This window comes from Dermacentor variabilis, chromosome 11, assembly GCF_050947875.1.
Source record: "Dermacentor variabilis isolate Ectoservices chromosome 11, ASM5094787v1, whole genome shotgun sequence".
NCBI lineage: Eukaryota > Metazoa > Arthropoda > Arachnida > Ixodida > Ixodidae > Dermacentor > Dermacentor variabilis.
This window is the reverse complement of record NC_134578.1, coordinates 21,204,598-21,232,096: the sequence shown is the minus strand read 5'-3', so window position 1 is coordinate 21,232,096 and position 27,499 is coordinate 21,204,598. Positions and strand designations below refer to the sequence as shown.

The window sequence follows — 27,499 nt, the reverse complement described above, 5'->3', positions numbered from 1 at the left end:
GCTCTAATACGAAAAATATTTTTGAGTTGCTTAAGCAGTAGTAAAGGTATACAAAGCGAAAGAGAATTCTGCTTGCTAAAAGAATTCAGAGCTGAAAGCTTTAAGAGTAACCACTTTAGCGTCGTCACGATATCAGCACGATTATGATCACCAGTATCATCCTTCCTTCTCGATGGCAGATCACGGATAGGCAGCTTTGTCTAGTTTTGCTGCGTTAACCAGCTCATGTAGATCTCGAAAACGCACAGGCGCTTTAGGTGCTGAGAGATAAGAGCAGCTGTGTTCCACATAAGGATGCAATGACATAATAAAGTTAAGGCAGTGCTCAAGTTGTCTCAAAAAATTTTATGTACGCGGTACACATCGAACGTAGTAATCTCGGAAAATCTCGCATATTTTATTTAGTTCCTGGGTTTTTCAGTTTCAAGCGTACTTGGACACGAACTGTATCATTGGTTCGTGCACGATGCCCGTGGCGTTGGAGCCCAGAACAAAGTCAAGGTGCTGGAAGGTCTGCTGCGGAACGTAGTAGTTGAGGGAAACCACTTTGCCTATCCGCTTCACCAGGTCGTCGATGTCCGTTGGATCGGCCAGCCTATCGGACGGCCCTCGGAAAAGGCCTATACGAGAGCGAATGTTTTCGAGTGGAAACTGCGGAGGCGTGGCCTGCAAGATCGAGAGTGCGTGCACGAAACAGCGGGTAAATAAGTAATACAAACAATTCCGTTTACCTTCGGACGGACGGACGGACGGACGGACGGACGGACGGACGGACGGACGGACGGACGGACGGACGGACGACAGACAGACAGACAGACAGACAGACGGACGGACGGACGGACGGACGGACGGACGGACGGACGGACGGACGGACGGACGGACGGACGGACGGACGACAGACAGACAGACAGACAGACAGACAGACAGACAGACAGACAGACAGACAGACGGACGGACGGACGGACGGACGGACGGACGGACGACAGACAGACAGACAGACAGACAGACAGACAGACAGACAGACAGACAGACAGACAGACAGACAGACAGACAGACGGACGGACGGACGGCAATGGGACCGTTGGCATCTTGTGCCGCCAGCGGTCCTCGAACATTTTGTTTAATACGTGCGGACTCATACGACAATATACAGAAAAATAAAAAAAGAATTTTTGAAGAGTGTGTCAGCTGCTGTCACTCTTGAAATAGTACCATAAACACGGCAACACTGAACGATCGACATCATAAATGAAGTGAAACTTCAAATGGGAACTTTAGTGTCTCTTTCATTTTTAGCACGTAAAAAAATTGACTTATAAATTTCGCTGTGATCCCTTGTCACGCAAGAGAATTATTTGTCGTGATATAGATGGCCACCAAGGCCGTGGTATATTCTACTTTCGCATGCATTTATGTTGATTTAAGAACTAGCTTGTTCTAGACCAACCGCCCTTTCGGCCATTCATACTTTAAGAATTTTACTGCAGGAGCTTTTATCCAAACACAGTGAGAGATTTTATCTAAACCGACATTCATTTCATCGTATTTGATTAGGTTTGTAGCATTTAGTACAAAAGAATAAAATCTACCCACTGTGCCGAACAGATTTTTTATGCAGGTAATCATTTATTGACGAGCACTGTTGGTTATAAAGTTTTAAAATCAGAAGCATGAAGTGGACAACTCTAAAACTCAGTAACAAACATAAAACTCTATAATGAGCAATTATTAAGTCATTTAAAGTATGGAAAGATACTGCATTTTACACCTATCTAAAACACATCATGAATTTGCATGTAAGACTCTTAAGAAATCAATGTCGAACGATGTAAAAGCATTTTGTACACTGTGATAGTTTATATAGGTTACGGGTTCGTCTCCTGGCCGTGGCGGCCGCATTTCTTTGGGGCTGAAATGCAAGAACACTCGCGTGATTAGATTTAGGTGCACGTTAAAGGAACCTTCATCTGCAGCACCTGACTATGACCTGCGTCTTAGCCATATCGGGGTTGTTACGCGTAAAACCCCAGAGCTAGCCAGCTAGCTGTGAATATATATGTTACATTTGTCATATTCAGCAGTTCTGACAGGTGCATTTGACAGCGCTGCGATATCTCTTTTTAGTGCGCAGTTGCCTTTTCGTAAACTAGAAGCTTCAATTTTCTTAAACGCATATTTCTGGCATTAATTTTTAGAACCAAATCACCCTTGATGAAACTTGTGCTCCCTACAGCCTGGAGAATTCCGCTCTGTCTCGCAAATGCAACAAATATCAATGAAATGGGTGGCATAATTATCTAATAACAGCAGTTCTGCTTTTCGCATATGTTTGAATTGGAAAACTGCAGTTCTACCGAAGGTAAAGCCTCCTTCAAATGCGTTTTGTGTGCGTTTGAAATTACACAATGCGTACTCTGGTTCAAAATTTACTATTTGCACAACTCACAACTGGGTGCCTTACCTGGCCATAACGCTTCAGGTTTTCCAGAAAGCCGTAGTCGTAGCGGTTGAAGTTCTTTGCTCTGTAATTCTTGATATGGAACAAAGGTACGGAAATTAACGTCAACATACATTAGGTGAAGCTCTAACATAAGACAAAGATTGGCAAGGACTGAGGGTGCCTCATGTGGTGAAAATAAATTTCTGGTTAGTAGCATCGTTCTAAGGGCCATTGCCTTATATAAAAAAATCTGAACAATGGATCTGCACGCTGTTGGTGTGAAACTTCCTCCTGCATTTTCCTTTGCATATACTGTTGTTCAAAGAAAGATCATAAGCAACTAAATAAAAACCTGTGATTTCAGAACTTCCGGACTCCTCGCGGTTTTTCATACCTTGGCGTAGTGAACAATGTTTTTCGTTGACGTGCCTGCTGGTTGATGTGCAATATAGACGGGAATTCTCGTCTGAAAAAGGCAATGATTTAATGGGTTAGGAAAAGAAAAAAAAAAGAAACCGTAAGCACTGGTGATGTTAGGTGTCTGTGCATCATATGACGCAGCCGAAGAGAAAGAGAAGGAAGGAAAGGCCGGGAGCTTTTATTGAGGTAATTATTTATAATAACCTAAAGGTACATGTGAGCACAATATAGAGGGAAGATGCGATGAAAAACAAAACAAGTGACTAAAACGATAAATATATGACATAAACAAAAATTCATATTTAGAAACGCCAGAGTATGCAACAAAATGGAAAAATTAATGCGATGCATAAAAACACACATCACATGGTGAAAAGAGCAATGCATCATTTCAAATTAAAAATAAAAATAAAATAAACCTATGCAATAACAAAGGCAAAATTGGAGTGCTACATGTGCTAGTCAATGTATTTGTTGTTCACTAAATTATATTGTATGTTCGTTAGATTTATGTGCGCGCGATTTTCGGCTCTTAGGGTAAATAAATGAAATGAACTTAAATTTTAATCAAGAAGGGGGTCTCGAATGTTATTTACTCATGTGGTTAGATTATTCTGTTCATTGGATGCTGACGGAAAGACAGATTGCGAACAAGTGGCGGTGTTTTTCGAGGTATGTTGACCTTAAGCTCGTGGTCCCGACGGGCTGAAAGAAATGGAGCTGGATGGATCCATATGGAGGGACAAGCTGTGTTATTATAGTCTATCATGTGGAAAAGAGAAATGTGCGATTTCTTGCGAAGAAAACAAAGTAATGAAACACCAAGAGGGTCTTTAATTTCGGTGTCACTCCCATTTCAGTAGTAATTTGACATGAAGTGAACGTTTTTGTACTGCTTTAAGTGAGTGTTTTAATGTCACCTGACGTTCCTCCCACAAAGAGGAAGCATGTTCCAGTTGTGGACTGGCGCATGCAGCGCATAGGTTGACTAGACGTTGCCCACGTTTTTACCCTAGACGTGCAAAAGGGGATAGGGGAAAAGAGGAAGCATGTTCCAGTTGTGGACTGACGCATGCAGCGCATAGGTTGACTAGACGTTGCCCACGTTTTTACCCTAGACGTGAAAAAGGGGATAGGGGAGTGAGAGCGTGAGGGAGAAAGAGGAAACAGGAGTCTAGACACCACTTTCACATGTCCTGAGCCAGGTCATGTGTATGTATAGTCGGACACTCAAGCCAGTCGCCTTCAGGCGCAAGCCATGCAGCCGTGATCGAGACATTTGGTAGCGATGCTACATCGCTGAATCAAACGAGCTTCGCATCATTTTAAGTCCCACATTGTATTGCAGCTGCGTGATTTTTTTGTCTGGGAACATTTAAAGATGTCCGGCGCTTTCTATACTTAGCACCTTTAGCCGTTCCATTTGCACACGCTTTATTTAGGGGCTTCAAGGCTTGATGAGCATTAATTTTTGTGTGTGTGATTTTTCATACTACAGTCGCGTCTTCGACAGGCTCGTGCGCACGCATAGTGTTTCTGTGCATACAAAATATGTGTAGTAGTTCGTCACCTTGTCTTCTTGTCACGGGCATTGCGCATGCGCGACTCGCCAGAGAAATAAAAGCGAAAGGGAAGACCGACACATCAATCAGACCTACGTCCTGTTTGCTACCAAGCGCAGAAAAAGCTGGAGGGAGGCATGGGAAGAAAGAAAGCGAACAATGAGGGCGCATCTATGCGGAGTTGCGCATACAAGCTAGTTTATACAAAGGTCTGTCGACTAGTCTATAATAAGGACTGTCGAATGTAGTCTTTAAAGTACACCAAGGACTATCGACTACAGGAACTGCAGCGGTGCACATGTCCCTTTCTGAGCATCCGACGCATGTGGCCACGATTTGAGGACCTTTGCCACCGAGAATGATATTGGGTCTAGGTGTTCTAACGCTGTACGAATATAGAGACGCTGGTGGTCGTAGGAGAGTCAGACGCAGAGGAGATGGTTCTATAGTCGACTTCGCACCCGAGATTATGGCATTAAAGGGCTCTCGCATGCTCAGAAATTCAGTACGTTAGGCGCCTGACGTCCCTAGGTAAGTTTCAAGGTAGCGCCATTCTCCGTTTATTGTTCCCTTCGTCCTCTAATGCTCCTCCTATATACAGCGCCGAAGATCCCTCAAAGGTGAGGTGATCAGAAGTGCCGATTTAGACGGGACACATCCGACTTTTATCTCCATGCTCCCGCAGTACCACGGCTTACGTTTGGGACAGTGTTTTGTTCCGATTTAGCCCGTCCGGACCACGCATTGTTCCAAAATGCCTCCCCCGTGCCGCTCTATCGGCTGCGCACTTTCTCGGGTATGGTGGCACCACCTTCAAAGAGACTCGACAGGCAGGTGGCACAGCTAAACACACTCGAAAGTGACGCAGCAGTACCTACGGTGCGATCTCATCATGCCTTGGAGAGCAAACTGTTCGCTTGCCATCGCGTGATTGCTCCGAAAGGCCTTAAATTTTGGCAGCAAAAGCACCATCTTCACCAGTAGCGCGAGAGCAAGCGAACGGCTCGCTTTGCGAATCGCTATACGATCACGCGCACGACCACTTACGGCTCCAAGGTTTCTCCATCCAGCTACTATGGACTTCACAATGCGTTGGCTAACTAGTCACAGTCAAGCCAAAGCAATCCGACCGCGCCGCGTTCAACTCGTTTTGTTTGTCCCCTATGTGTTGCGGGAAGCACTTGGCATAATGCCGAAACTCAAGGGGACATGAGCTCAACAGCTTAGAAAACACCTTCCCTTCAAATCAACGAAAGTTGTAATAAATGTTGAATATCGTTTCTCTCTCTCTCTCTCTCTCTCTCTATCTGGCACATCTCTCCCCCGTCTCACGTCACGCTTTGGAATCCGTGGAGTCTAGTCACACTACCTAAAAAGTTCCAAACCTCTCAACATGTGTTGGAAAAGAAATAGATTCTAGGCTTTGTCATGCTACATTTGTTATCAAAGCTAGTTCCGAAGCTATCTTTCCTACAGTATGTCCGTTTTCATGCGTGCGATGACATAAACCATGCTTCGTGAAAAATTTTGGAATCTTTTGAGTGCGCAATAGTGATCAGTGTGGTCAACTTGAAATGCCGCGGCACCGCAGTCAGCCAATCACGGGCACTGGCGGGGGTTGGAAAGCACGATGATGGGGAGAATGGCTGCTAGGTGAAATAGCGCTACCTAAAAACTTGAAGACGCCTAGCGCCTTCACTTGGTAGCACATTGTATGTGCACCGTTGGATGGGCGCCACGGTTGAAGCATCGAATCTCTCCAATATAGGCTGTAATCAATTATAATTTGATTTAAATTTATGACTTATATTTTGACTTTTTTATTTATGAGCATCATCGGGCAGTTTCTGCTATGTGGCAATAAAGCTTTAGTTCCTGAGCTGTTGAAAAATTTCAATGGGACATCATCGAAGTAAACTGCCCCAAACTCATTCAGGAGCCTCCGAGACTCTCTGTATTCCAGAAGTGTAAATTCATAATGGGAAGCACCTAGCCATCTCACCCTGTTCAACTGCTCACTGCTTGCGCCCACGGCAATTTGGATGGGTAGGAAGCAAGCTCCACGAAAAGGGGTGTTGCAGAACACGCCGATGAAAGTTTGGGTAAGCTCGCTGGACGTTAGCAGTGCTCCCATTGTAATGACATCGATGCCAGCCTGTAATGGAAGAGAAAAAATAAAAGGTTCACGAGTTAATAGTAAAGACATGGCTGTGTTATTACCATCACTAAATGACTAATTTGCCGGCGCCGTGGACGAGCAGTAAGAAAGCTGGCAGTGACACGTAGTGATGTTTTGTCGAACTAAGCTTGTACACGTTAAAGAAAAAAAGTAACCGAATACACTTACAATTGCTTATATCAAAAATGCAACTGAATGCAGTTACCAATTACAGTCGCACGAAAGTATTTGAACAATAAAATGTAATCGACTACATTACCGTTACTTTATATCATACTTTTATTAACATTGCACAAATACAGTAAATAAAACGAGCTGGACTGGATCGTTCAAGGCGACCTCTGTAGCCCTTCAAAAGATGTTTATCTTCACTAAGAGTTCACTCTCAAAATTCTCTTCGCTTCAAACAAATTCTCTTCGCTTCAAAAACACGTCCACGAGAGATAGAGGTGAACAGGTGATCGAGGCGTAGCGGCAAGACGCTGATTATGAAAAGGCGGTAACCTATGTACGTGTTTTCAACACTTTCAACACTGTAGCTTCCGTCAACCTTGAGTGCTCTAAGCTCAAAACTGTAGCATCGTTACGTGTAATTGGTTATTGAAAATGTAATTGAATTACAGTGAGCGTTACCATGTAAACCATGTGATCGTTGAACTACAACATAAACAAAAGGTGTGATTGATTACGGGTATTTAATTAGATGTAATCCCTTAGGTACGATTCTTGTGCAAATGCGATGTCTAAGAAAATTTCTGTTTTTGTCGGGTTATTGTTGTTGTGAAAACAATGATTAAACTACGGCAGGTTTACAATTATGTCGCTACCAACACGTTTGACTAGCAGCGATAAATTATATTTAGGTCACTGCAGTATTGATTTTGTCTGCTCTCTGGAAAGACACTACGTCAATCGAGGTCGCAAGCAGCGTTGTTGACGCCTTTTACCTCTCCAAGAAGCCGGAATCCCCCAAACTGCACTACATTTACGGACACACTAAAACTGGCTGTAGCAAAGCTGTTGGCGACGGCTTGTGATGATTTGTCCAATGATTTATTAATAACCATTTGTTAAGGAGAAAATGTAAGTCACTGCTGCAGTTTCAGTTTCGCGTGCTGGCAGGTTAGACGGTGCATTACCAGAGGTTGTTGCGGCCTACATGTCGCCGGCAACGTGGTGTTCCACTAACGCTAACATGTGCGCGGGCAAGGTAAAAGTCTTAATGCCAGTCTGATAAAAGGATACGCGATATTGCACACAGCCGACGTGATCAATTCAGTGTATTTGAGGAAATTAAAATATATCGCAGTGCACTGTAAATGGAGAAAAACGCGCACGCAATAATATTCCACCAGCACTGAGTCCAGCTTGGTCCGTTGTTCGGTTAACTGATCAGGTGTGTTACTCAAACGCATTCCAACCGCTTATGAAACAGGAGAGTTTTGAACGTATTTGTGGTAAAAAAAGAACCTTAACTTGTGGAAATATATATTGACGAACACTTGGTTATATTTAGCCGTATACTGCCGAATTCCGTAAACCTGCAGCGCTGCTATGAGTAAAACACCAAGATCCTTACACAGAGAAGTAAAATAACTGCGTATTTGCAATATGCGAGAATACGGTACACACTTAAATATAGTTGACAAGTGCTTTTGAGGAAGAACGCCTACAACTACGCCTAATTAACCCAACATCCATTAACTAGTTTTCGATGTGGTGGGTCATATTAGCACTATTATAAGCACGGACATATAAGGAAAAGAGTTGCGTCTTACCTTAATTAGCTCTGCAGCCGGAGCTAATAGAGTCAACGGCGTTTCGATGTGCGTGATGTAGGCGACTGGGGCGTAACCAGCAACAACAGTGACCTGTGATGTAATATGTATATTGTACACAGAGCCCGCTTCGTTTGATAAGCGATCAAAAAAGTTTCACCGCTTTGGTGGATTAGTAGAAGCTGCATTGCGATTGACTTGTCGAAAGCTTTAGACCACGGGATTATAGCGTAGAGAAGATGAGAAGTAGAAAGGGTGCTTCGTGTTTTAAAAGACCCGACAGCATGGAAACAAGCCTACTATTTCTTATGGAATACGGCGCATTCAAGAGATTCTGGCAAACCACTGTAATTACGTGGTCGACAGCTATATGATAAAGCAAAAAAGCTATCTATCCATGTTTGTGAGGCGCTGTACACTTGGCAGTGTTCTTAAACGAATATGGGGAAGATGTGTTGAGCTACTGCAGTAGCGTGAACGCAGAGAATCCCCAGAAACCTAGAGGATGGGGGAAGGGAAAGGGAGCAGACTTGCACCTCCTCTGTGTCTCGTGATTTCGTAAAGGTTTTCTTACCTGGTTGCGTTTCTCAAGCAGTGATAGAGACAATGGACCTATGTTCAAGGCCTGTCTTAGAACAACTTGCTGTTAGGCTAGTTGGCAACTGTGTCGATGAGGGCCTGTGTCTGGAGGGACGTTTTGGTGTGATTGCTTGTGTGGGTGAGGGTGTGTTTCAGGTGTGTTCTTTCGCTATAATTTTCATCATCATCATCATCATCATTAGCCTATTTTTATGTATACTGCAGGATGATAGCCACTCCCAGCGATCTGTAATTACTCCTGTCTTGCGCAGCTGATTCAAACTTGCGCCTGCATATTTCCTAATTTCATAACCCCAACTAATCTTCTGCCGTCCTCGACTGCGCTTCTCTTCCCTCGTTACCCATTCTGTAACTCTAATCTTATACCATTGATCTACCCTATGCACTACATGGTCTGCCCAGCTCCATTTGTTTCTCTTATTGTCAGTTAGAATGTCGGCTATCCCCATTTGCTCTCTACTCAAAACCGCTGTCTTCCTGTTTGTTAACGTTATGCCAAATATTTTTCGTTACGTTGCTCTTTCATCGGTCTTTAACTTCTTCTCGAGCCCCTTTATCAAGTATTCTTGTTTCCTTACCAGACGCCATCGAACATTACCTTTCTTTACTACGAATTAATCTTCAATCAAACGGTCATACTATCTTGGCTAAGGTTCTGAACCGATTGTTTCAATTCATTCTCAATGTTGCCAAAGAGGATGATGTCATCTTTGAACCGAAATTCTTTTGTGATATTTGCCATTTATCCTCCCTCTTTCCAGCCTTCCCAGTCTAGAAACTTGAGTACTTCTTCTAAGCGTGCAGCGAATAGCATTAGAGAATCTGCGTCTCCTTGCCTGACTGCTTTACCGACAGGTAATTTTCTACTTTTCTTGTGGAGAGCCAAGGTAGCCATGGAATGTGCGTAGATATTGTCGATTTGATATAGACTGATTTTGTTATTTAACGCAAATGACTTCCTTCTCCCCGTTACGTCCAAGTAGTCAGTGCCTGAGCGATTGGTGGCAGCGTTGTTTTATGCCTTACAGAACAGAGCAATTTTGGGCTATACGTAAAAAAAAAGGTCAGTTCAATTCGGCCTAATAATGAGTATTCAATGCGTACACGTCCCATGACGTGGCGAGTTTCCGCGGTTTTGTGACACTGCGTGACCTACAGATAAATTGGGCAAAGCTTTCATTTTATTTGGCCATAATGCAAGTCCTGTGAACGCAAACTTTTGGACCTCGTATACTGGTTGCCGTAGGCTTAGTCGTGCTATTTATTCCCCATTTTCACTTCCGCTTGGTTTGCTCTCCCTTCCTATTCTAGAAATAAGCAACCACTATTACCTTGTTATTGTATTCGGGCCGTAAGGAAAGAAGTACGAGGACTTCAGTGAAGCCCTGTGACCAGGCAAGGATGCTGAGGTTCGACCGGCCAGTATTATTCAGGACGAGGTCGACTGAGGCTGCAACGTCGTAATAGCCGATGTCTTCAAAACTATAAATGCAACAAGATAGGCAAAGTGCAATAAGAACTTCGGCGCCCAAGATTTTGTTGATGTAGATAGAGCGCATCATCATCGTCATCATCAGCCTGTTTTATGTCCACTATAGGACGAAGCTTTCTCGATGCAATCTCCAATTTCCCCTGTTCTGTGCCAACCGATTCTAACTAGCACCCACGAATTTCCTAACTTCATAACTCCAGCTTGTCTTCTGCCGTCCTCTACTGCGTTTCCCTACTCTTGATATCCATTCTGTAACCCTAATAGTCCAACGGTTACATAACCGGCGCATTACATGACCTGCCCAGCTCCATTCTTTTTCTCCTCTTAGTCTTACTTGACTTACGTACTCACCTACGCCGAGCCGCGTTATAATAATTTCTATATATGTTGAAACTATGTGAAGCAATGTATTCTAGCAGTGCTTTAAGGAAGACACAAGTTATGTCCCAAGGAAATTCAGGCCGCATTCTAAATAAGCGCTTAAGCTTGAATAATTTGCAAGAGAAGATTCTAGACAATGCTGGTCATATAGGTGAAGGTGACCAGGCCATGAAAGAGTATCTACGAGTGAAAAGCTTTGTGAATTCAGCCCCTCGCGTATTACTGCCACAAAAGTGCCTGCTGCCTATCATATCCTACTGATACTACAGCTCAGGTGGAACATGCCGTCGTTATTGTGAAATAACGATTTGCTGTGTAGTCGCGCAACAAGCGTGCACTCACAATGGCTGCCAAGGAAGATTGTAACTCCATCACGGGATGAACCTCATAACGAGTGTAATTGCATCACCCAAAAAATGGCGGCGGACATGGCGTTTGCGGCGCAACGCGACTCGTCGTCTGTGCCCCGTGGTCCGAGAAATACGTTGTACGCGTTCAGAGAGAGCACAGGCAGCAGCCGGAGCAAATAATCGCCACCTTAAATTCCACAAACAACTAGCGATGCTGCCACCACTTTGACGACGTCTCAAGCAAGCACGACTTGCCTCCCAGAAGAGCTGGCATTGCCCGCACATGCGCATGGTACGCAGACTATAGAGGCGGACAACCTCCATGCCGCTTGGCATGTATGCTCAGCTGCGCTGGCCACTGACAGAGCTTTGCCAACTACACGCATTACGACAGCTCCCCCAGGACAGCCGAGTTCGCCTGCTGTCGACCCCACCTTAAGCCCGCAAGAGTCCAACCGGAGAGCTGCAGTAGTGGCGACTGCGATGGCTACCAAGATGACGATCTGCGAAGTGCGCGCGCAAAAACATTACCTGCCAACTCTCCTGAATTTTTCGTACAGCTTACGAACTTGGGCTATCTTTACAATTTTACGAATGATGCATCAAGTTTCACACAAAAAATAAATTCTGTTCTCGAATATTATTCCCTCGTTGGTCTCCCAATCTTCCATCCCAAGTCTTCTAATGATGAAAGAATGCAACAGAAGCATTCGCTTCTAGCAAGTTCATAAAGCTATTCTTGAAACCATTCAAATCGGCGACAGCAATGTTGTTCAAAGAATCACTCTGATCCGAAAATTTAATTTTATTTATATTTCTAGTGCTGTTCCTTGTCAATATATCAAGCAAAGTTGGTGGCTGCTCGTGTGCAGTGTTTAAAGGTCAATCATCATTAACAAACTGCGTCTCTACTCCAGAAAATACGTGTTCTCTACGCAACTTTAAAACGATTGTTGCCTCCTCCCTCACTTCCGAATTCCCCACCTCGTGTCGTGTTCGCACTATTTTACGAATTTCAAAGTTCATAGGTTGGCAGGTATGTGAGATTGCTCAAAGTTACCGGGCATGCTGTAAGCTATCGCTGTCGGGCCAGATAACGGGACAGTCTCGGGAAGCATGGCTCACATCTACAGGCCGTCTGGGCATAAATGTTTTCTAGGGCATCTGCGCGATATACTTCCATGGTTCATTTTTCTCTTTATTGGTCGAACTTGTGCCAAGAAAAGCAAGCAACACTGAAATCACGACGGCATTGACCACTGTCCTCTGTTGTCGAATCCAAAACCAAGGGGTCAAGTTCGTCCGCAGTTTATACTGTAGGTGCATGTCTTACCATTAATTCCAGGATAATCGCTACTGCTTGCGTGCACTTTAGAGCGTCACATCACATCCCACGTTCTTCCTTTGCTATATAATTGACAGCGTTCAAGAAATATTGGTTCATGTAGGCACGTCTTCCGTCAAATGATTAATAACAGCAATAACTCGATAAAAGCTGAAACCGGCTAAATTTAAAACAACAACGCTTGGAAATACAGCGCTCACTCGTAAATAGATGCTCCCTTACGCTCTCCATCGAAATTTCGAAGGAACGTGGCTTGACAAGTACAGCTCGTTTAAAAGCAGCACATCGCGAAAAATTAGTGTTCCATATGCAGGAGAAAAAAGCTATATGGCTGTTGGCCTGACATGTGTACGTGATGCAAAATATAAAGAAACGTATATGTGAAATATTGAAACTGCTACTTCAATGTTTGGGTTGGTGCTCTTTAGGCGCCTGGAGTTAAAGAAGCGGCTGTATTTATTCGGGACAAGCCAAAATTCCGCAATGAAACAGAAGAGTATTCAAGATTATTTTTGCAAAAAGCGGGAGGCTGATCAAGCGTGAAATTCCATCATAGCCGTCCTAATTAAAGAGGAAATTATTCTCAGCCTCTTTCAGCAGAGAAGATTACAAATAATGATCTGCTCAAGCTCATTTATGTGGAATTTTCATAGCAGCAAATCACGCAAGAATAGTCTAGGATCTCTCATGTTTCTTTTTAAATCTAGTGTCCTGCAGTAGTGCAGCAGTTGCTTCCGCACCAACACTGTTCCTACTACTATGTACATTGGCAAGTCATCGTGTCAAATTTATTGAATGAAACTAAGATGTATCTTAACCTATCTGCACTTTACTATCTCTCTGCAAATCTATCTGCACGTCATGCAAGAAATGTCGTAGCCAGTGCTCACGGTGTGTTTTTCTACTTTCTTCTTTTTGTATCTGTGTGGGCAGATATTAATATTATCTTTAAGAAGCCGTGTGATCAACAAATTTCCCTTGCCTCCAGTCCCAAAACTGACGGTCTTTCGTAGTCAGGTTCACGTGGTAGTTGGAGTAAGGTACACCTCTGGCATTGATGAGCCAGACGTCGTACCCCTGGTCAGCCATCAAGAAACCTGACAGCAGGAAAATCAGTGTACATTGTGTCAGTCAGTCAGTCACAGTCAATCAGCCAAGCCAGTCAGCCAAGCCAATCAGCCAAGCCAGCCAGCCTGCCAGCCAGCCACAGCCAGCTACAGCCAGCTACAGCCAGCCACAGCCAGCCACAGCCAGCCACAGCCAGTCAGCCAGCTTGCATGATCAGCTTGCATGACCTTGCTGAAGAATTTCTATATGATGCTTCGCAATGATACTAAGAGCTTTCAGTGCAAAAGGAGCATTCCGTGTAAACCGTGCGCTCGGCAACGTTTACCTGCGAGTGATAAGTGATTGATTATTTTTCTTTTTTGGTGCAAAAGGATCTGATGGTCCAATGCTTCTATTTAAACTTGTTCGTCGGCAGAAGTACTTGAAACGTGCTCGATAACAGGTTACCCATTTATTCCTTGCCGTTAAACGCAGTGTAATAAAGACGTCATGCGTCAGCGTTTCCTCCGGCTCTGAAAATTCGCACGTAATAACAATCCGTCGTATCCTACAAGCATTTCCTGCCTTCAGTTGTTTATCATGGGAAAACAATCAGCAACGCACTAGCAAGCCTGGTATGGTATGAACCGAATCTCAATGTAAGACCCCCTAATCGGACCCTCATCAGAACCAATGAAGGGTGTTAGTTGGTTAAGACAACACGACGGCTGCCATAAAAGTCTGACTCCTCTAAGGAGCATGCAAATCGCGTGCCGAGATAACTAGGCCCGAAAATTGGTGGTACTACAGCGTTGCACCTGTCCATGGCCGTCGCCGGTACTGAAGCTCGAAACGTGCCAGTGCTGAGCCGCGGCGAGTAAAACTGCTCTGGACCTTTTAAGACTACGTCACAGGAGACAGGAGATAAAGGTGCACTAATCCCCTAATTCCTGGCGTGGCCCTTTTTCTTTTCGACCTAGCTGTTCATTCAGCCTGGCAGTGCTTGGTATTCGTCCAAGCATGTTTAGATTACAGGTGCTCCTAAACTTTGGCAGCCTGCTTCCTTTCTCTGCGTACGCCAGACTGCTCCGTAGTCCCTTATTCAGATCTGACAAAAGTGCACCTTGCTACGGGTTGTTGTAAAATATTTCCACTGCCTTCGTACCTTAAGGCACATACAATGATATCCCGCATAACTGGACTTAATAGGAGCACAGAGTATTGATGGTTAAATTAATTTTTGCCCAAGGCTGGCGTCGGATAAGCAGTTCATTCTGAACTGGTTCCACCTGTGAAGTTCATCCGCAATATACTGGTGGAATGCCGAGTACATGTTAACCTTGACTTCATCGTCACTAGAAGAAAATACTAAAGATGCAGCTCGAAACCAACTCCTTTTCAACACCAACCAAAAAGGGCTTTTTTGTACGACAAACCTGTAGTACGTTCTGAGCACTGAAGTCTCATGCATTCCACGTGCCAATATGTGCGGTTCTGAGTGTCAAACTCTAAGTACGCACAAAAAGTAATAAATATAAGTCACAGAAGACATTTTGAAAGTCGCGAAAAGAATGTTTGTACTTCTGAGCTCTATCCCAGGCTAAAACTCACTAAGTTTATGAGCTTAGTTCCATTAAACTGTGTCGCTGCATCCATGAGAGGACATCATACAATTTAGTTCAAATGAATACATCAATGAAAACAGCCTTTCCTTTTTTATGACATGGTGAGTTACTGAACGTCTTCTTGAAGTGAAGTTCACACATCAAACTCTTACCCGCACTAAGGTTAGGTTTGTTTATAACCCAGTCTGCAGCTGAGGACACGACGCCGTGGACCATGAGCACGGGAGGCCGCGAGCTTCCATTGGTGCTGCTGTCTGACCGACCTCGTGGCATCCTGTCCACTTCAAGGATGTAGCCGTCGTCGGTGGTCACCTTATACACCTCCACCAGGTAGCCATTCTTCTTCATTAGCCCGACCTAAGGATCGGGATCCCAGGTTGCGAACTCACGTTGCGATGTGCATGTGCGCGTGATAATGCGGGTAAGTTGGGGCATCCGACTGGCATGTTTCTTAAAAAGCTAGGACACGATGAGAACCCGTCTTGTGTAGAGCAGTCACTCTTTCACAGTGATCGGGTTTCTGCTTACCCAGAATGTAAAATGCTGTTTTTGTTCTGTCTTGAATGTGACAATATGCCTTTAATAAAACAAGCATTTTAAATAATCGAAGGTTGGGCTAAGTTGTTTACTAATGCCAAAAATTAAGGTACATCTTTATTAACAGGTTAAAGTTACATCTTTATTTTCGTCAATAAGGCACTTGTAAGTAGCACCGTCCTGAATCCTGTACTCTTTCTTGTGACTGTGTCAACTCGAGCTTCTTTCGTCCAGCTAAGGAATTCAAAGATTGACGACACTGGCTTATCTTTGAATAGGCATCTCTCTGTGTGTCAGTCATCGACCAGCAGTTAGAAGTTATCCCAGTTGGCAACACCATGCTTTCGGTGCCAACATAACTTTGTGAAGAATAATTCTACTGTGATAAGAGATCCTACGTGACGAGGATCACTACGTCGCTAAGGGTACAAGTATGTGCCTGTGCGAGCCATCGACATAAGCTGTCACCAAAGAAGTCTCTTAAAAAAATTTCACAATTTTTTCGAGTGCTTCCTGCTTATTTGGGACGAATTTGAAAGAGAGGTTGCACCTTTTCTTCGCGTTGGCTACCCGTCTTTGCATAGCTAACAAAACTAAAAGCAAGAACACAACCGAAAAACACTGAGGAGAGTCAAATATCGTAAACATTTCAGGAGTTTCAAGCAGGAGTAAAGTAAGACATAGAAAAGAGTACAATGACTAAGAGGCTCACTCAGTTAAGTAAAAAAAAGCGAAAGCGAACAAGTATGTCCGAGAACAAACACAAAGGTTGACAGTCTTGCAAATAAGACGGCTGTCGTACTCAGACAGCTATATACAAAACACAAAACCACGAATGAAAAAAGAAATCCCGAAGTAAAGATATGCGGCCTCAGATAGTTAAAGAATTGCAATAGTAGGCTCACATGTGAACATTCTCTATGAACATATATAATTTGTACTTGCCGAAGAGACCTTTAAACTACGAGGGCTTATTTCTTTAGCTCCGTTGTTGGCCAAAGGCCAAGTATTTTTTTTTTCTTCGGTGATAACAGTCGACGGTGTCACAAGATTGTTTGAGCCTTTAGTTTACACTTCGCAGTTCCCTGCAGTAGTGCTTGAGAAGGATGGGTTGTCCATCTTCGTCAGCGTGACCACGACTGCCTTGCAGGCTAGTAATGCGTTCAATTGTGTCTAAACAGTGACGGATGTGCGTTGCGCCAAGTCGTAAACGGTGCATCGAATTGACGAACTTTTTCTTGTCGCTGAACTTTAAGGAATTAATACTTTAGTCGAAGGGCCTATGAAGAAGAATTTTTAAAATTTCGATCTCTGTTGAAGCCATGCATTTTGATAAATTTTGCAGTATATCTGTCGCATCAATAGGTGGTTTTCATTACGAGTCATCGTCAGGTATACTGTATATTCATGTTTTCGTGACTGTTCTTATGCACCCCTGCTGCAGTGTTTCCAGGAATTCCAGGTTGTCCTGTTATCCCCTGATAAGTTAAATTGTGATTTTTGGTTTCTGTGGGTTTTGTGTGCTCTTTGAGGGTTTCACATTCTAATCATGTACTTAACATGTTTCAGTTTTGTGCCGTGAGGACCGCTAGAGAGTCGCTAAAAATAACCCGTGCTTGTGCAATCTCTACTGACTGTATGAAACACAAGGCAGAGAGGATGGTGATTTCTTGTACCGTATACATCGCGTTCTTGATTAACAGTTCCTAGCCGATACTCAGCACTGCGTCCTCTATTACCAAGATGTGTGCGTGTTGCTGTCCTACCGCGATGACTCCAGTACGCATAAAAGTTGTATATCCTGCTGTTAGCAACAGCACTCACTATGACTGATCCGTGGTTCATGAAGGACAGTAGGTCATGTATATTATTACTAGAAATAGATTTAGGAGACTTCATAGCACCTGTCCTGGTTGGGAGCCTTTAAGGAAGGAGCTAGGCGAAGTTTACGCAGCCCTTGCAAGTTTGGTAATCGTTAAGTGTTTGCCGAAGCAAAGCAATGTAAACAAATATGGCTGCTCCGGAGCATTCTGATTTCATTACGCCCTATTTATAAAAACGAAAGAGACAAAGGTGACGAAAATACAATTAAAGTAAGCGACCAGTAAAGTTAATGCACTGCACTGAATTGATTTAAATGCGTAAGCATTTCTATGCCGACCCAACGAGGGAGCTCGTTCCTCCTTCCGTCTGTCCGTCCTTCTGTCACGTAAGAAGAATCGCTATATCAAAAAATTACGTATAACACATAACAAAAATCGAAAGGAAAAAAGTTGGAGTTTCGAAAATACCACCCCACACTTAGGAGCCGAGTGCCTTGCCCACCTGACTAAACACCCATTTGTTTTTTTTTATTGCGTGAATTTATGAATAGTTTCATGTGAAAATTAGTTTATTTACATTTAGACACGCGTGAAAAACAAATGCCCACATGCTGTGCAGTCCAATGAAAGTTCAAAATTCTGCCAAACAAACACAAGCGTCCAGATGCGAAATCCACTCAAGAACGGGATCAAAGGTTACAACCACACTACGCACTGTAGCAGCCTCTTCTTTTCATGTCTTTAGATCATGCGGCTTCTCCATAATCAGTTAAGTCCTAATACCATAAACAAATCATGTGGTCTATTACTGATTGTCTTTTTAAAAGGGAGGAACAGGACACCGTAATGTATCAGAGGAAGTTCTTTTTTGATGGTTCTTGCAGAGCGCTTGCAGAGAATGAATATAGCTGAACCATATGGATGTGCTGAACCAGCTGTTCAAAACGAATCTCACAGAACAGTCTCTATGAAGGTTTTGTTGAAATATTTGATGATGGCGGAATAAAAGCAACCTCTAGGACCACATGTAAAACCGACTTGGCGAATTGCAGAGATAGGGAAGATTCCCATTCTACGAATAGTTAACGCAAAACACGCCACATCCCCGATGCACTTCGGTGGTCGCGGGATATGCCTTCTGTGGGGTCGGTCCTTTCCCGACTCAAATGTCACGACCTCTGAGGCTTCATGCGCTTCATGTCGCGCAACACACACATATAAGCAGTCAATGAGTTGGTAAGGAGTGATGAAGTGTTATAAGGATCTCATCATGATTGAAAATGGTTCGACACGGACAAGGTATTAAAGAGCGATAAAGACTTGTAATGGTCGGAGCGATTCTGATAAGGTTAGTGAGAACCGGTAAGAGTTGATAAGGGTCTGTCAAGTCCGATAAGGTTGACAGACTGACAAGAGTTGACAAGGGTAGGTTCGTATACGATAAGATTTATAAAGAATGATAAGGATTGCATCGTTTCCGATCAGGTTGATACCGGCCGATAATGGTTAATAAGGTATCGCGTACGATAATGTTAATAACAACCGATAAGGGTCGGATCTATTCGATAAGGTTGATAACGATCGATAAGGTTTGATAACGGTTTGTACTGACCGTATCAAGTTTCATAACATTGATAATGACACCGGACGTGGAGATGAGCAAGTGGCACAATGCTTATGCATTTTTAAATAGCTCCCAGAGAAGTTCTGCGTGAACTTTTCGGTGTCGTGTACGGCTACCGAACTAGCCATATTCCCCCTCCCTGTTATTATCATTTGGCACTTTGCATGCTTTCTGCATCGACATTCTCTGCCGCGTTATGTTTTGTCACTACGTATTTCCTTTATTAACTCAATTTACTGCAAGGTAGTGCAAATAATCTATTTCTTTTTAATTTGACGATTTCCATAAGCGATCAACCAAACAACATCAAAGGTGATTAACAAATGCTTGGGCAGGTATAGCGCATCTTCCTTCCATGAAATGCGTCCTAGAAAAAAGACAGCATTAACCACCCAAAAGGCAAAATTCGCTACAATGCTCTTCAAGACAGCGAAAAGAGAAGTACCTGCTTACGTAATAGCTCCACCCAAATTTCTACAAAACATTGTTTTTTAGATAATATTTCTAAATGTTTCTAGCCTGTTTGCTTGTTTTGCTGTGTTATGCTTCTTTTAATGTCTTCCAATCATATTTATTTTTCTTCCTGAATTACTCTATTTCATATCTGCCGATAAAATTTCTGAAAAGGGATACGAGACCACGGAAATTTTTCTTTATGCAACGTTCTATTAGTTGCTTTTTGATTTTGCGCTAAAGCGGCGGTAGTATGAAGGGGTGGGATATTCAAGAGGAAAGGTAATTATCGACTATAAGAGAATTAAATGCGAGCTGTAATTACTGTTTAATAGTTGCATACAAATGGGTACGTATAGGCACGATATAGCCAGTAATTCCAGGGCAGAGTTAATCAACCAAAGATTCATCTTTCCTATATAACACTCACCAGCATCTGCACAACAGGTCTGCATAAAAAAACACGTAAGCTTATAGAAAAAGATGCAGAACGAATGACCTAAATGCACCCGCTTCAATACCTTGTGTCCACTCTGCTACAAAAAAAAAATCATTAAACACGCACACAGAAATGCATTGTTCTAGTAGTCCTCGGAGTCGGCACTCGATGTGAATAGAGCTTACATTATTGCGCAATCAAAACAATCGGCGTGCTGTCAATAAGGAAATCCCTAAAGGCTGTCAAAGCACATATCTATTAAGCGGGGCTCGTATATATATAAGTTTTTATTGCCAGAATGCCGATTACTGGCGTTTGCGTTCATACTAGCCCATCACGCAAACATTTCTACACATTTGTCGCTGTCGTACAACGCAAGCAACGTGCAAATCGTATCAAGCGCAACTTACCGGACTAAGCTTCGCGTCTTCCGTGACGTCATCGCCGGCAGCAAGATTGGCGCTGACTATGAAAACGAAAAATAAGACCACGCTTACCACGCATCCGGCAAGGACAGACCGAAAAATTGGCGCGATCATGTTTTTGGAACACTTCGTAGGCTTCTCTGGCGCGACGATGTTTTGCCGCTAGATTTTGTCGTAAGTGTACGTGTGATCACCGTGTTTTTTTTTTTCTTATTGCTATGCGTACTATATTTCTGCCTCATCAGCTGGAACTGCGAAGCAGGAGAGCCCACCAAGCAAACATGTAAAACAGTTCGTAAAGTTACAATCTCTCGCTTCGCGTCACTTGACTGCAGTCCTCTTAATAGCGATGGTAAGAGAGAGTGTTTGTACCAATCATGGGAAGCCCCTAAGTTTGAAGTAAACATGTGTAACGATTTCCTGCCCGCTGCGCACATGTATGCGGCAAAAATAGGAACTTTCTTCAAAAATAGGGCGAGCCCGTATCCGTGGCAAAGATGGGATGTCTGGCATTAACAAATAAATGACAAATGGGAAATTCGTGTTTCATCGTATGGCTGTTTATTGGGAAAGCTAAAAACGAGATGCAGGTGCGGTTTTGTGCAGCCGTACACGAGCCTTCTAGGCCATTCGGATTCATTTTTCACATATTTATTATGACTTTCGAAGGCCCACGCTGGTGATTCAGAATATCGTGCGGAAAGGAAAGAGAGAAAGAGAAAAAAAAAGAAAGAAAGGCAGGGAGTTCAACCAGAAGAGTGCCATGTTTGCTACCCTTCACTTGAGGTGGGGGAAAGGGGAATAGAAAGAGGGGAAAGGGAGAGAGTGAGCACTGAGTGCGTGTGGGAGGGTCACTATACACGGGGACACTATAAACGGTCTCTTAAGCCGGTGCGCTTGAATAATAATAATAATAATATTTGGGGCTTTACGTGCCAAAACCACTTTCTGATTATGAGGCACGCCGTAGTGGAGGACTCCGGAAATTTTGACCACCTGGGGTTCTTTAACGTGCGCCTAAATCTAAGCACACGGGTGTTTTCGCATTTCGCCCCCATCGAAATGCGGCCGCCGTGGCCGGGATTCGATCCCGCGACCTCGTGCTCAGCAGCCCAACACCATAGCCACTGAGCAACCACGGCGGGTCGGTGCACTTGAAGTATTGTACTAATACACCAATCGCTTGTCGTGCCAGTGACGGGTCTGACCACCGTCCGAGTATCTTTGTCTCGGTGAAAGGTCTCGAGTTCAGTCGGTGTGAAGTTGCCCGCAGAGAGAGACGTCGCGCATCGTAGCGAGGGTAGGTACACAATAGGCGTTCGATGATTTGCTCGCACCCACAGGCGTCGCTCCTCGGGCACTGCCAGGGAATGTGCAGTTCCCTGGCAGCGTCCGACCTCGCCAAACGTGCTGGACGCGTCTGGGTATCTTCGGGGGCAGACCGGGCAGCTTTGTCAGCTAGGTTGTTGCAGACGATGCCACAGTGAGCAGGAATCCATTGAAATATAATGTTGTGACCTCTTTCCAGAGCATGGTGGTGCATTCCCTTGATGTCAGATAACATCTGCTCGTAAGTTCTGTGATCTAATGCAGACTTGATACTGTGAAGAACTGCCTTAGAATTGCAAAATGCGACCCATCTCAATGTTGGCTCTTAAGGGAAAATACGAGGCAGAAGGAAAATGACATGCACAAGCGCTAGCTTCCAACTAAAGGTTTGTTTCTGATGCCCTAAAATTTATGCGTGAAAAGGCATGTGCATGAGCCACATTACAATCGTATCAAGAGGCGGAAGAAAAAATACAAAAACCGCCACCACGTTTCGAAAACGAAAAAGACGAAAGTTCAAGTCACGCGCCAAAATCTGTTTGTCAGCTATCGCCTATACGCAGGTAACACGTAGGTAGCGCAATTCCTTGTCTGACAAGGCGAAAGATGACATACCAACGCATTGAGGGTGCCCCCTAACCATTCTTTAATGACGCAAACACTAGGCACAACTTTCATCAGCCGGGACCGTGGAGCCGCCGTGGCGTCAGTGAAGCATGCTCGTCTCTACCCCGCAGACCCTGATCCGATTCGCACCAAGAACAGAACTGTACCAAATTTTCTTTTCGAATCAATCAATTTACTATATTTATAGGAACTTCATAGAGAAATCTGACGTCAGTCCGAGCACTTCTGGACGCGTTTTTACTCTTTGCGCTGTCAATATTTTTCCTACCATCACTCGATCACGCTGGATTTCCTGCCTCACGTCACATTTGTAGCTTTCGCATTTATAAGCTGAGCTGCGTATCACAGCTTCAGCACGTGCGTGGCCATGTCATTCAGGGTCGGAGAAGTGGCTGCTCCAAAACTGGGCGCCCAAAACGGGTCACTGCGTAGACGGGCGTATAACCGCATCAACAAGCACGTGATGGTGCCCGTCAGAGTCGCATATGTAGTTGTTTGAAAGATGTGCCAAGGCCGAATCAGCGCGGATGCAAAGCAATACAGTACAATACACTGCAATATAAGTTTATTTTTCTTCGTGGTATACCAAGGTCGATTCAAATAGGTCGCGAAGCTTCGGGCGAAAAGCGGTTCAGTACAGATTGTCACCGACATCAGCATGGGGGTTATGGGAGCAGCGATTAAAGCGCGACTATGTTTGGAGGGAACAAACATTGGGAAAGAAAAACGCGTTTTTTAATTCAAGCGAGACACAGTTAGGCTCATTCAACGAAAATAAATTCCTTGTCAATTTTATATAATCGTGACGAGTTAAGAAAATACAAGTTTATTTAATTTTATTATTATTAATAAATGCATTTCTTTTCAGCGCCCATCGCTACAGGGGGCGTTGATGTCATTATCACTCGCAATGCAATGCACGTCATTAAATGGGCAGAAAGGCGCACTCGTAAAGCTCACCTGCTGAAATACGCCCCCCTCACGGTTAGCGCTTTCTTGCTTGTCGAAGCTTGTCTGAATTTGGTGACGCGGGTAGCTTCATCGCTTCATAATCTGTTCAGTCAAAAGTAGCGAGTTACGACCGCCAGATAATTGTGTAGTTGTTTTCGTGCGACTGCGCTGGCCGACGGGCTTGGCATCCGACAATAGGATCAGCACTCTACACCTAAAGCTTTCGTCGGCCTCCAAAGAAAGTATGTTCTGTGCAGGGATGCGATTTCGACAACCGTACAGCTGGCCTTTTCCTGCATCGCCTTTTACGCTGAAAGCTCGAAACGTCCATCAAGTTCCACCAAGTCGAATGACGGGGCATTTGAATATATAGCTCCAAAGGCAGGACAACAAAACAAATTTCGCGCCTTCGAAAACAAAATGACGTCACTTCTGCTTTTAACGGACATGGCGTCGCATTATTTTTTCTTCCGCCGGAAGTGTTCCCACCACATACAGATGGCGTTAAGCCCCATGAACCGCCTATGGACCGCCATGTTTTGAACGTATGGGCGCCTATGGAAGCTTCGCTACCAGGTATATTTACCTTGGGTATACTTTGAACATCACAAAGAGCGGGTGCCAAGCAAGAAGGTCCTCTCTGCAGCTTGAGAAGCGCGCTGCGCCCGCAGGTGACAAGTCATTCGGGCAGATGCATTGTACACAAAAATGGAGAACAGCAATGCCATCGGTGCTTAAGAGGAAAATTCAATGAAGCCTGCTTACTTTCGTCGGTGAAAATCAATGTAATTACAATATAAAGCACTTATTTAACAAAGACATTTCCACTTAAACATACTATACTAACAGTAGGCCAATAATAATAACCTCCGGATTAGAACCTCAACTAGCAGGTTGCCCTATCCGTCGGGGTCACAGATATAGCTGCTTCGAAAAGTGCGCCGAAACCAGACCACAACTTCCAACAGATATAAAGAATATAAAGCTGCACTGCGTGTTTAGTGAACAACAGATTGGAATAAATGACGGTGTATGGCTGATGAAAACCTGAAGCACTTGAAAAAGAAATGATGTTGTCTTCGAGTTGGCTGTGCGAAACATACACGGAACAATGTTAACGAAAGAAATGAACAGGCGAGTGTATAACACCATGCACAAGAGCAAAGCGAATCCTAGTTTATTCCAGTGAGAAAGAAACACGGAGTTTTCGAGGTTGTGCGTGATAATTATATAAAACTCGCGTGGAAAAAACATAGTTGCTGAAGTGCACGACCATATTACGCATGTAATATCTTGGTTTTGCGAGCGAGCACAGCTCATCGACAACAATTTATAAACAGCGTCGTGCACCTCACTGAGACCGCACCACATTATGTGCCTAATGGTGTTTTGCCTTTCCTAACAAATCATTTGAAAGAAATTCAGTGGTGTCAGACACTGCTGGCAGTGTCTTCCATTGGCGCTAAAACTGCCTTACTCTAGATTTTAAGAAATTTAGTTGTACGTCTGCTGCAATACATGCGGAGAGAACAGGGCACGAGAAAAGAGGAAGGCACAGGGACATGGAATTACACAAGCATTTCAATTAGCACAAAACGTACAATGCTACAGAATGTAGCAAGGAACCTTCTGCAATGGGATCGCGACGCCCCAGTTGGTAAGTAAGTCCATGTCATGTCATGCCATGCCATGTCCACGCGATTGCTTTGTCCTCATAGATTTTCTTTACGTTAATTCCTCGTTTCTTTCCGTGTGTGTGTATGTTGTGTGCACTTGTTTGTGCGTGAGGTGTTTATGGAGAAGACAAGGTCCGTGCTTAATAGTTTTCAGTTTGCCTATAATTAGTGTCCTGCCCTGTTTCAACATTTCCTGCTGCTTGTGAATTTTGACAATATGCTGGCTTGGTTGTAGCAATTGGATTATTCGCACTAAAGGATTATTAGCAATTCAAACGGCGAATTCAAATGACGTCATGTAGTGAAAGTGACGCGTGTGTGAATGTATATTCAGACATCTTTTTTTTTTGTCTGAATATACTTTCACACACGCGTCACACGCGGACTTCGTGGCGGCGGCGCCAGATGGCGCAAGGTCCTTACATGGAAGGGCTTGTATAGCACACCTGATTGGCTCAAGCAGGCTGGGTGAACATTTGTCACTGCCTCGCCTCAAAGGGAATGCCTGTAACTCATCGTCATCATAGAAGCGCGAGAGAGGAGTCCCGTTGCGTGCTTGTTTCATACATGACGCGTTCCGGCAGCTGCACCGTGGTTGTTTCGCCGCATCTCTTCATTGCTAATTCCATTAACTTCGTCGCTTATTGTGAGATGGGTTCTGCTGGAGTTGTTTGGCTATAGCCGGTGATGCGTGCTTACAGTGTGGTTATTCGACTTTACTGCAGGCCATTTGTTTGCGGGATTCCTGCCACTTCTATTTCACACAGTAACTGTAGTTGCGCCCTACACTATTGGTATGCCTGTGAAGTTTCGTCCCTACACATATTTCTGTTTTCCCTATTCTGTTCTCTCCAACTATCGGCATAGACACCAGGCGGTCACCAGAGCGGGAAGAATGAACAAAGGCATGAATGCCGTTGCTCTAAACAAGTAAGCGCAGCTCGCCGGAAACGGAGTCGCGAGTGCCTCGTCCTCGTACTTGCGTGGACGCTCAAAGAAGCTGGGCTCCGCTACTGGCTGAGAAGTTGAAGTTGGAGTCTCGTCTACCGCGGTGCGCAACAAAACTCGCCGAAATCACCGCACCAGCTGGCAGCGCCGCAACGCGCGACACTATATATGCACTGGCCGGCCGGGAATTCTATCTCTCTGAGCACGTGAAATTTTGTACCACCTCCGTCAAAACTTCGTCCACCGTAGTGCACGCCGTAACTCACCGAAATCGCCGCACCGACTGGCAGTGGGCCAGTGCCGGCAGCAGCCTTGCAGAAAGCTGGCTTGACGAGCGGTATTGCAGCCAGCCGTGTACGGAGAAGACGACGAACGCGCGAGCAGTGGCACGAGCTTGCCCCGGTGACCACGTGACTTTATGCACATTCTCCGGCCACGCCGCTGGATTTTCATGAGCCAAAAGATGCTGTCGCATTAAAATAGGTAGATTTATCTTTGTGCTTCTATTACTCGGATGGCGTTCTAACTATACGTGGGTGCAGCAGGTTGGCGTAAGGCAGCACGCCAGGCAACTCCTTTTGAGCGAAAAGAAAAGCGCCCTGGCAAGTTGCCAGGCGACTTACAACGCTGGCGTGCTGAGGAGTAGCGCCAGCTGGCGTGACAGACATCGCACCTTGGTGGTGAACGAGATGAGGACGATGGAAAACTTTCGTCATTAGTCAGCGCGCAGAGAAATATTAGATAACGTTAGCTTGACGTTTATTGTCTGTTGCGCTCAAACCGTTGCATACACACAGCAGTTCACCAGAAACACTAGTGGACCCATTTTCTGCGTGCGCGCAACGCTCACGCCAGCAGCGCAAAGCAGAACTGTGTCCAGTGTCCGCCACCGAGGTGATTGAGCAGAGGGGTGGCAGTGCGTCCTCTTGCGCATCGGTTTTTTTTTTTGCAGCCAGACGCACTCCGCGTCTGTAGAGAACCTTTAATCCTACGCGTGTGGCAGGTGCATGCGCTATCAATAGCAGGACAGCATGACGACTGAAGCTCCAATGGTAAGGACACAACTCCATTTCACTCATCCGTGTAAATGTTATCACAATAAAATTGGCTGTCATGTTTAATTTCAGTGAACCAACGCTCTAGAAGAACCTCTGGAGGCACAAGCACATGGTGATGCAGGCGACCTGCTAAGCGTGTACGTGCCTGCGTGCACCTCACAATGGCATCCTAAACCCTGTCTTTCCTGACTGCAGCCCTGACTTGTCACACGTGATGCATTGAGTTTGTGTGTAGTCCTTTAGTTATGTAGGTCTAACAGATTAGAGACATTACTCACGTGGAGAATCGGCGGTGTAACCTTCGGAGCTTCCCAGCCTCCAGAAGAACAGGAATGACTTTGACTTCGAGAGTTGCGTCTCTTCCGGGCTGCCAATGTCCATGAAGACCAT

The 27,499-nt window shown here is 44.5% G+C and overlaps 1 protein-coding gene across 1 annotated transcript; it reads right to left on the bottom strand.

The window, feature by feature from the left end:
• Positions 1-383: 383 nt before the first annotated feature.
• LOC142564483 (lipase lipl-1-like) lies at positions 384-27,499 on the bottom strand. The gene is made up of 10 exons (XM_075675500.1): positions 27,388-27,499; positions 20,506-20,561; positions 15,372-15,576; positions 13,530-13,644; positions 10,311-10,461; positions 8,380-8,472; positions 6,425-6,577; positions 2,835-2,906; positions 2,462-2,530; positions 384-666 (listed from the first exon to the last, which is right to left on the bottom strand). Exons 1-10 carry the CDS (start codon positions 27,497-27,499, stop codon positions 424-426), a joined length of 1,269 nt encoding a protein of 422 aa, XP_075531615.1. The 3' UTR covers positions 384-423.

Bases quoted from the DNA above. Each gene is read 5' to 3' on its own strand.
- LOC142564483 (XM_075675500.1), bottom strand. From the start codon at position 27,499: ATGGTCTTCATGGACATTGGCAGCCCGGAAGAGACGCAACTCTCGAAG. The intron at 10,462-13,529 runs GCAAGGGAAATT...TTGCATTTATAG, and splicing joins CGTCAGTTTTGGGACTGGAG to TTTTGAAGACATCGGCTATT. The intron at 8,473-10,310 runs GTAATAGTGGTT...ATTACATCACAG, and splicing joins GGCCCGAATACAATAACAAG to GTCACTGTTGTTGCTGGTTA.